At 39.8% G+C, this 10,322-nt stretch overlaps 2 protein-coding genes across 2 annotated transcripts; one reads left to right on the top strand and one right to left on the bottom strand.

Annotated features, from left to right (window-relative positions):
* The first annotated feature begins 507 nt into the window (after window positions 1-507).
* Window positions 508-3,986, top strand: LOC116092429 (cystatin 10). Its single transcript, XM_031373693.1, has 3 exons — window positions 508-881; window positions 2,688-2,801; window positions 3,651-3,986. Exons 1-3 carry the CDS (start codon window positions 633-635, stop codon window positions 3,732-3,734), a joined length of 447 nt encoding a protein of 148 aa, XP_031229553.1. The 5' UTR covers window positions 508-632; the 3' UTR covers window positions 3,735-3,986.
* A 4,825-nt stretch (window positions 3,987-8,811) lies between these two features.
* Window positions 8,812-9,820, bottom strand: LOC116092428 (60S ribosomal protein L11-like). Its single transcript, XM_031373692.1, has 2 exons — window positions 9,421-9,820; window positions 8,812-9,010 (listed from the first exon to the last, which is right to left on the bottom strand). The coding sequence occupies exons 1-2, from the start codon at window positions 9,803-9,805 to the stop codon at window positions 8,859-8,861; spliced, it is 537 nt and encodes a 178-aa protein (XP_031229552.1). The 5' UTR covers window positions 9,806-9,820; the 3' UTR covers window positions 8,812-8,858.
* Between the last annotated feature and the right edge of the window lie 502 nt (window positions 9,821-10,322).

Below are 10,322 nucleotides of genomic sequence, written 5' to 3' on the forward strand. Positions count from 1 at the left end.
ATTTATTGACTGTCCTGACTGATGCCAGTAAATCCTGTAAAGAGAATCTTTGCCCTTTATCCAGATAAAGGTTAATTCAGTGTATTTGGCAAAGACATTACCCCAGGAAATGTCACTGGTTGTTTCTGGAACCTCCGAAATAACATCCTTGACCTGCAGATTTCCATTCTTGACATAGTGGATACCCCTGACCTCCAAAGATCTCAGGGAGCCAACCTGCAATTTATCATTCTATCTTTAATAAAACTTGAGCTCAAGACTAAATGCTTTTCAGAACTAGAAGGGTGATGACTCTCATTGTAGAGACCAAGTTGACATGAACAAAGGAGCACTTAGTAGCATGATCCATGGGGAGAAACCAGCAGCAGAAGAAGCACTAAGTTCTAATGGAAAGGAGATGAAACAAGAGAAGGGGGGCTAGGACTTATGAAGAGATCCCGGATCTGGAAGAAGGAGTGAATCAGTGGAGTAGGGCAGTATGGAACAAGGAGGATCTAGGGGTGGAGAAAAGTAGGGGGGAGGGAGGAGGACCTGGACTGCTTGACTTTTCAGGTTAAAAAGCCATGCAACAGACCAGGCTCAATCTAGATCATTTCTGTTCTGTTCTTCTACAGCTTCAAAGCTAACCAACCATGGCAAGTTTGTTGAACCCCTTGCTGCCCCTGTTTACCGCTTTGGCCCTGACACTGGCCCTGGCTGTGATCCCTGCAGCCAGTACTAATGCTGAAGCCAAGAAGGTGGCAGTAGGTGGTGTGGAGCCAGCCGACCCTAAGGATCAGGAGGTGCAGAAAGTGATAAACTTTGCTGTTAGGACCTACAATGATATGGACAATGACCTGTACCTTAGCAGGCCAATACAAGTGATGAGCGCCAACCAGCAGGTGGGTGCCTGGCCCAAAGGATACTTAGATGGTTTTGTGCTTTAGAGGTTTCTCTGCTGTGACCCAGTACTCCCTTATTCCCCTATGCTATGTCAACCTTTGTGTGCCACCAAGGGATGAATGTCTTTATTGCAGGTAGCACAAAAAATAGACCCCACAGATAACTCTTGCTGAACGATCTTTATATCATCTTTCCTTTAACATTTGTAAAAGAAAGTTTAAATTTTTAATTTTGTGTGTGTGTGTGTGTGTGTGTGTGTGTGCTGTGAAAGAGCGAGAGACAGAGAGGCAGAGAGAGAAAGAGAGACACCAATGAAGCCATGATGCTAGAAGAAAGCATGAGTTACAAGAGGATGTGAGCTATTCCATGTAGGTCCCTCACCTGTGTGTTATATTCAGCCATTCCTGTTCCATTATTTCCATTTCTCAAGAGTATGTGCATTTGAATGTGTGATTATGTGCATTTAGTTTTTTGATGTACCAAAACTTAATACTTCTTTCAGTGATCAGTTCTTGAAATAAAGGAATTCTGTGTATGTGTAATATTTCATTTAGAAAATCAGGAATCAACAGACATGCTCAGTTACCTAACTTGCAGACTCATTCAGTTACTGATGTGTGATGATGGATATCTCTTGATTGGGGTGACGTTTTTGTTCAGTTCCCTCAGTATCCCTTCCTCTAACAGACTCTACTCAGCTTTCCTGACCTTGTCATTATGTAAGGATCTATCCTTCTGTGGCTTGCTTAGCCATATCTTCTGTGTGTAATGATAACTGGAGATCAGCCCCACTTTTCCTACTGCAGCAATAATCAGCTGATGTCACAAATTTGGACATATTATGGACATTACACCTCCAAGGTGTAATGGTTCTTGTTGAACCATGTCATGATGTGATGCCAAGTATTAGGAAAATGTAGGAGCTATAGGCCACAGCATCTGTGGGCAAGTTGTACAGAAGGAAAACTCAGGGACAAAAGTATCAAGAAGTTTCCCCCTGGTTCTTCAAGGCAAGAATTAGAGCACCATTTCTAGGTATTTCATCCCTTGTTTATCTACATTCCTGACAAGTTTAATCTGGGATGCCTGGTGCAATGAAAGGGTTAAACATCCCTAATTACAAACAAATAGACGGTGTGCAATTGTTTTAGATGCTTGAAATATATTGTCATAGACAACCACACAAAGATTACCCTAACTAGGGCAATATATTTTTAAGCCTAAAATATCTTCATATGGAAAACATCCCACATTACCCTCTCCAGTAAAGAAAAAAATCTTGGTTACTGCTGGAAAACTGAGGGAATAAGCTTTCTACGAGTTGCATGCTATGGTGAAGATGCAGTTGAAAGTAAGTTGTCAGACTGAAGCCTTCCCAGAGTACACCACTGTCACCACCTCTGAAGTTACAGTCAACTGGATTAAGTTAGTCTTGTGTACAACCCAGAGCTTTCTCTTAAGCAGTCCTAGGAAGTAGGTTTCACACCTAGACGTCTTTGTAGAACTCTGTCTTCACTTCTTGAACCCACTGAAGCAACTGTCAGTTCCTGGCATCTGACTTCCATATCCTGCTTCTTTTCTTCCTTAGAAGCATAAGGTACTCTCTTAGAGTTTCTCAGAAGTGACTTGAATTCCAGGCCTGTGGATACTCTATAGAAAGATAGCTTTTGTGTTCTCTGGATGGTAGTTCTGTCAACTCATAGATGCTACTATGAATACATTATCTATGTAAAGTAAACTGAGTGTATCCATAAGAACTTGACTGGAGAGATGTACATAATTCTACTTTTTTTTTTTCACTGTAGGTTGTGGCTGGGAAGAACTACTACTTGAAAATTGAGCTAGGCCGAACCACATGTACCAAAGCTGAGTCTAATTTAGCTGATTGTCCCTTCAATGAACAGCCAGATCAGCAGAACGTATGTATACACATGGATTAAAATATAAAAGACATGGAGTTAACATGAAGGCAGGCAGAGGTGTATGCAAACATGTTGTTTGATGTGGGCATATACATCTGGTAGAGTTTATATGCAGTTATATAAGTATGTGAGGAAAGATATGTGTGTGTATGTGAGTGTGTGTGTGTGTGTGTGTATACAAGTGTGCACATGCCTGTACATGAATGTGTCAGGAGTATAACTCATGAATAGGTACATGTGTGTAATATTATGTCAGTTAACGTTGAAACAGACCCATGCTGACATAGGGTGGTACAGGAGTGAATATATTTGTCCGTATTATAAATACCAATTGCTAAATGAGTTTACCCTGGAAAGTGGAGTGCTAGCAGTTTTTGGAGAATTGTCTGCTGAAATGATAGAGTCTGCTACAGAGGTAGTTCCTTGAGAGAAGAAACTTTGCTCAATCTCAGCCTGAGCTCCTGCCCAGATGAAGGTGAAGGAACTTTGCCTTCTGGGTGAAACTCAGAGACACCGAGCCTCATTTTCTGGGCCGACATCTAGGGATCTTGTGCCTCATTTACAAGCTACTACTTTGAAAGTTGTGCTAGGAAAAGGACAGTGCAGAATCCCATGAGGCCCTAGAGTTAAGGACATGTGCCATCTGAAGGACTGGAAGCATGAGAAAATGAGAAAAATAATGAATGGATAATATCTGTGTAGGTTGAAACTTAGCAGAGCTTATAGGGAGGAACTAGTGGCCTCATTTGTGTTAGTCCCACTTCACTATAATACCTCAGGCTGAGTATCTTTCCTTTGAGCTATAACGTACACTGACTGTTCCTCTCTCACTCTCTTCTTTTGTAGAGAGTCATCTGTAATTTCCAGATCAACATTGTACCTTGGCTGAACAAGATGTCCATGACAAATTTCAACTGTTACAATGCCTGAGGATATATGTCAGGCTTCACTTCTACTGATTATCCCTTACTCTTACTCAAATTTCTACTTAAGTTCTCCTTTCCTCACACAGACATCTTAGTCCCAAAGGATGTCTCTTGAGAGTGTTAGCACCAAGAGAAAACTAGAGATAGGCCCTGCACACCTAAGTGGCAGTTCCCTTGTTCTTTTCTTCTACTTGCTTTTCAAATATAATACTGTGAAGCCTACTGTTCATCCTTTGCTCAATAAAAAATAGCAATAGGTCTTTCTGAGTTATTGTTGTGTCAAGGAATATGAGAAAGTATAATGGAGTATTGAGGAGATAGAACATCATAGCACAGCAAATACTACCTACTCGGGAATACCTAGTTACTAGAATCACTATCTTCTCCAATAGAGCAGAAATGTCATCCTAGTGTCCAAGTGTTTACAGTTCCTGGAAGATGCAGAAGAGTTGGGAATGGAACTCTAAACTGTTGCCATTTAACTTAAGAAACAGCCTTGAAAGATATCAGTGAGGCAAATGATAGTGTCATGACTAAAGACAATCTCACTTATGTGTGAAATGACACAATGGGATGTATCACTGACACACCTAAAATACCCAGAGATTCAATACACAATGATTCACTTCTACTTCTATCTGTGATAGGTTTAGGAACTTATGCGAGTGAGAATTATAAGTGTGTGTGTACACATGTACACGTGTGTTTGTGTGTGTATGTGTGTGTGCCTGTAAAATAAGACACCAATCAGCATCCAATTGGAGTGACATAATCCAGAAGGAATAAATGCCTTACACCCTCCCTTATATTAATTCCTGCTGTGACCTGTGAAGGTTATAGATAAATGCTCTCAGGTCTTTTTCTTTCTTGATGTAATAGAAGACCTTGGAAAACCAAGGAAAACCTAAACTTCAAATCACATAATAGGAAAAAACTAATTTCAGAAAGTAATGAAATGGAAATAAAAAATACAAATCAGATTGGTTCTTTCAAACAATAAATAACATTCAACAACCTCCTAACCAAATGGCCAAAAGAGAGAGATAGGATATACACACTTATGAAAACCAACAAAAACAAATAAGGAAAAATGAGACATTACAATAGACACCAACAGAAGTTAGAAAAGCATTAGGGCATACCTTTAATAAAAGTGGTTCAGTGAGCTGGAAAATCTAAACCTTATATTTTATAGAAATGTAAGAACTATCTTGGCTCTTTTTGAGACATGATCTCCCTTTTTTTAGTCCACCAATTTGTGTGATTGATTTTCCTGTCTCTACTTCCTAAATACTGGGACCACAAGTATGAAGTACCACACTTGACTGTTAAACATAGTTTTGATATTGAAAATACATTTATATTAATCTAGACAATTTAGGCACTAAACATCAATTTTACTGTTTCAGTTTTATAATAAGACATGAAGTTGGCTGGTGGTAACCAGTCACCACTCCTCACTCCTTAACTATGTGGTCGTAATGGAGATGTCATGGAAGAGCCAGACTAGCTCTATACTGAGGACACTCTGGCAGTAGAAGTGATGAAGGAGAATTTTAATTCTCTAGTTTATAAAGTAAGTCATCAAATGTGACCAAGTCCCACTGTCTCCTGGAATGTCTCTGTTTGCCTTTCCCTTTCCTTGCTCTGACAACTTAACCACAACTCTCTGCAAAATATGCCATCAGCTAATTCAACCCTAGAGGTTTGCAGTTCATATCACAAGGAATGCCCAGTAGCCCTGTCTTGGGGTACAGAAGTGGGAAGGCCCTTTATTGATAAGATTGATAGGAAAAATTGAGGACTGAGGATGTTGCCCAGCTTCTTAACTAAAGTTGTTCCTGAAATTCTACCCAATGAACTCTGTTCATCTTTCATCTGCTCATTTATCCTACATTCTTGTCATCCCACCTTATATTCTCATGGTGCTTTTTTGACATCAACAACTTGTGTGCAGAGGCAGTAATCACATCAGCTGCAGCCAAGGACCTGACCTAAAACTAGACGGAAACACAGGATTAATGACCAGAAACAAATCCACGTCTGAACTCAAAAGTCAGAATTGTACCTTCTACTCTATTTTAGCAAATACAAACTCCCTAAGGATGCGTCTTTAGCTCAGTGTCTGGTTATTTTTTGGAAAGCAAACAAAATCTTTGAGAAGACCTTTGATGGAAAGGGCCTGGGGACCTAGATTTGTGGGGTACTGTGTCATGAGCTCAAGTATGGACAGAGGCAGTTCATTTGCCTATGGCTCCCATATAGTCAAGTGACAGACATGCAGGTTCTGATCTTAGAGTCTGTACTTCTGACCTGCAACTTGAGAGTTGTGATCATTTATTTCTGAAGATAAAAGTTATAAATATGCTCATGTGATAATATACATATTTATATCATGTGAACATGTACAACTTTATTAATAGCTCAAGTGTATCTTAACATATACACGGGTAGGCAATGAAGTCTCGATGAGGACATTTTAAACATTTGACTTGCTAATGGTACAAAACCTTTTAGCAATTATAATACCATAGTTGGAGAAATCAGGAACAAAAAAAATTCTTTTAAAATTTGAAAATTATCTTCTTAATATTACATAATATATACATTTGACAGTGTATTTTACATTGATATTTGGTATGTATTTTCAGAGTCATGCATTCAAAACAGGACTCTCATAGAGATAGAATATTATTTGTGAAACAATATTATGAATATTAATCTTTATAATTTTTATTCCAACCTACCAACTCCACAGATATCATCCTTATCTGGCAAGTTTTAACCTTCCACTTAATAAAAAGATTTTTTATTTTCATATTTCTTTGGGTGTTTTTGTCTGCATGAATAGTTGTACACCACAGTGTACATTACAGCACCTGTGGAAACTGAGTGAGAATGTTGGATCTCCCAGAACTGGAGTCACAGAAAGTTGTGAGCTTCCACATAAGTATTGGCAATGAACACCAGATCCCTGGAGGAGTAGCCAATGTGCTTAATCACTGAGTACTCTCTTAAGTCCCTTCCAAGTTGCTTTTAGTGGATGATTTTTAGAGACCAAACTCTCTTTTGGAAGATTTTTTTTTCTAATTTGAAATGTGCACAAGGAACAGCAACATTTATCTTACAAATATCCATCATTTTTACAATAGAATTGCATGCTAAAAATTTAAATATTCATTTTCACACTGTATTCTAAAATTCTTTCTTTCTTTGTCACTGTCACAGCACCATATCTACCTAGGGCAGAAACCTAGCGTTTTCTAGAGAACATGAAGTTGAAAAATGACTGTTCCATGAGATTTCCTCCTCCTTCTCATTTTCTATTTACTGTCAATTTTAATTTAATTTACTTTTGGCAGTAATGCAAATTGAACATAAGAACCCTTACATATTCTAACCAGGAAGCTATAGCCTCAGAATGTTATTTAATTATTATTTATTTTCCATTGTTAGCTAGACTGACTGACTGTGAACTTTTTTGGTAGCCTCGGTGAACCTTGAACTTAAATTCTTCTTTCTTCAGCCTAGGAAGCAGCTGGACTTAGAGCATTGTGCACCATCAGGCCTCGGAGCATTTCCCTTTTTCTGGATAACCAAAGCCCACTGGTGCTATAGAACTTGTAGGAAGGCAAAACCCACTGTCCCTCCGGATACCTATAACTCACGGAAGCCTCTGTTCCTGTCTCCAGTATCATAGAGATACCACAGAAATCCGAGGAACATTTGGTGGGCATAGGTCACTTCACACTGTTTGTTTTCCCTCTCTCTACTTCTCAAGGCAAAGAGGGAGAAAGCATTGAATGCATAAGAGAATGAAATTTAGTTAAAACTGGATAAAAGGGCCATATTGATCCTGGTGTAATATCAGAAAATAACAAGAAAACTCTTATTAAAATTTAATTTTAGTCGAGGAAAAAGAAATAGGTCCTTTTGTAGGAATGACATGAGCATGGTATATATTAGAGCAAAGCAAAGTAACTACTACCTAGTAAATAGTCAGCTCTCTCAGCCATACCTATAAAGAAAAACTATCTTCAAAATAGTGTATCTGAACTAAATATCTACAGAACTTTTCTTATGATTTTTTTCCCTAAGAATATGTTGTACTAGGTACTATGAGTCACTTGGGAGGGTGTCTCAAATATGCAATGAGACAAATCCCTGATCAGTCTTTCAATCCCTAGATCCCCAGAGGTTAGTCCTAAACACATGTACACACAAGTAACACTAAGTGGACTCAATAGGTTTTATACAACACACACACACACACACCAAAAACAACAACAACAATAACAACAGCAACAATAATAACTAAAGGCACAATCATCAAATTGTGAGGAAATATGAGGGGACTTGGGAATAAAGGGATAAAAGGGAAAGAGAGATGAAATGATTTAAGTATGGTACTCAAATTAACTTCTCAAAAAAATTAAATAACAAAAAAAATAAGCCAGCATGTGTGTATAAATTATATTGCTAATAATCCACTATTTTATACAGGATCTTGAGCATGGTGTTCTTTGGGGTCCTGTGTTGACCCTTTGTGTAAGCCAAAAGATGTCTGTATGCTCTTTACAAGTGTTGCTGAATTTTTCTTCCATCCCCGGGGATTCAGAGCTTAATCTTTCCCTCAACATTTGTCTCCTATCACAATAATAACATGGATCTGATATAGTCAGTCTGAACACAGAGTCCTATCAGATCCGATGCTGTATATTCAGGGATGTCCTTGAAACCTGTGGTAGATTCTACCTGTGTCTCAGCCACAGAAACCGTCAGCTGCCTTGTGCTCTGTGTTTCAAGGCTGTTCTTTATGGTTGCAACTCCTTAGACCCTTTCCACCTTAAGTTCAGCTGACATCTCATATGCCACACCTTAAAATATACTACCACACCTGTATGCAAGACAGTAGAGAAAGTGGTCATGCAAGCATATCCATGAAAGCATTCTGTTGAGTGCTTTCTTCCAGGTGCATGCTCTTCTACATATGAACAAATGTGACATTGTAGGAAGTGTTCATAGCTTTTCTCCTAGGTATTTCCCACTGCAACTCACACTTGATTTATTCTGTTTCTAACTTTTTTTTTTATTTCTGAGAAAATTTTATTGGCCTTTTGGATAAAATTTATTTTCCAGGAAGGATGATCCCATCATACTTCTGCTGGAACCAACGCATGGCCTCCTGTTTGCTGATTCTGTGTTTGGCCCCAATGCAGCCTGTTCTGCGCTTCTTGTCTGCAATGCTGAAACCTGGCCTACCCAGCACCACATAGAAGTTTGCAGCCCCTTAGGAGGAACAACAATATGAACTAACTAGTACCCTCAGAGCTCCCAGGGTCTCAACCACCAACCAAGGACTGCACATGGAGGGATCTGATTGTTCAGGCAGCATGTGTATGGTAGAGGATTGCAAAGTCGATCATCAATAGGAGGAGAGGACCTCGGCCCTTTTAAGGTTCTGAGCCCCAGTGTAGGGGAATGCCAGGGCCAGAAAGTGGGAGAGGGCGGGGTGGCAGGCATGGGGAAGGGGGAGGCAACAGGAGTTTGGTTTTGTTGTTTTTGTTTGTTTCTTTGTTTTTTGGAGGGGAAACTGGGAATGGAGAATTCGCATGTAAATAAAGAAAATATCTAAAATAAATAAATAAAGAAAGAAAGAAAGAAAGAAAGGAAGAAAGAAAGAAAGAAGTCCAGGCCGTAGATACCAATGCTTGGGTCGTATTTGATGCCCAGGTCAATGTGTTCCTGAATGCCAAAACCAAAGTTTCCAGTATCTGAGAAGTTATTTTTCTGCAACTCATATTCCCGCACCTTCAAGCCTTTCTTCAGAATTTCCTCTGCCTTGGCTCCACGGACTGTGCAGTGAACAGCGATCTTTTCATTTCTTCGGATGCCAAAGGACCTGACGGTGTACCTAACTTTGGAAAACACAGGGGTCTGGCTTGTGAGCTGCTCCAACACCTTGGCCGCCCGGGTCAGTTTGTCTTCGCTCTCCCCCACGCAGATATTGAGGCAGAGCTTGGGGGTGCGAAGTTCCCGCATGGGGTTCTCCTTCTCACCTTGATCTTGCGCCATGGTGGAGAACAGGAAGAGCTCTGTTTCTAACTTGATCTGAGGATTTTAGATTTTATTTGGGGACAGATTCCCAAGCAGGAAAAACATTTACACACAAAAGCCACCCCACCCCCGTCTCTGTCTCTCTAGCACTGTGAACACTAGATTGGATTGAGAAAGAATAGAGCACAACACTTGCAGTAATGGCTGCAGACAGGTAGAGGGGGCCAGATATGCACCTCATTTTGGGACTCTGGAATAGCTGTGGAGAGCAACTTGATGCTGTCCTCCAGAAATGCAGTTTAATCTAGGGCGATGTACTATGTCCATTAGTTCTATTTCAGCCTCAAACATGCTCTAAAGGCAGTTTTACTTTGCATGTTTGGGCCGGTGGTGGCTCCTCTGCCAACTTGCATCTTGCTGCTCTTCCACGCTGTAAGGGTCACATTTTTCTTTTTAATGCAGCCAATAATATTAGGAGGTTGACCCTAAGAAGCCACATACAAGTCCCAGCTAATTGAGTGAAGAGGATGATTTA

This window comes from Mastomys coucha, unplaced genomic scaffold (assembly GCF_008632895.1).
Source record: "Mastomys coucha isolate ucsf_1 unplaced genomic scaffold, UCSF_Mcou_1 pScaffold15, whole genome shotgun sequence".
NCBI classification, from domain to species: Eukaryota; Metazoa; Chordata; class Mammalia; order Rodentia; family Muridae; genus Mastomys; species Mastomys coucha.

Bases quoted from the DNA above. Each gene is read 5' to 3' on its own strand.
- LOC116092429 (XM_031373693.1), top strand. From the start codon at position 633: ATGGCAAGTTTGTTGAACCCCTTGCTGCCCCTGTTTACCGCTTTGGCC. The intron at 882-2,687 runs GTGGGTGCCTGG...TTTTCACTGTAG, and splicing joins TGATGAGCGCCAACCAGCAG to GTTGTGGCTGGGAAGAACTA. The intron at 2,802-3,650 runs GTATGTATACAC...CTTCTTTTGTAG, and splicing joins AACAGCCAGATCAGCAGAAC to AGAGTCATCTGTAATTTCCA.
- LOC116092428 (XM_031373692.1), bottom strand. From the start codon at position 9,805: ATGGCGCAAGATCAAGGTGAGAAGGAGAACCCCATGCGGGAACTTCGC. The intron at 9,011-9,420 runs ACTTCTTTCTTT...AAGGGGCTGCAA, and splicing joins CATTGGTATCTACGGCCTGG to ACTTCTATGTGGTGCTGGGT.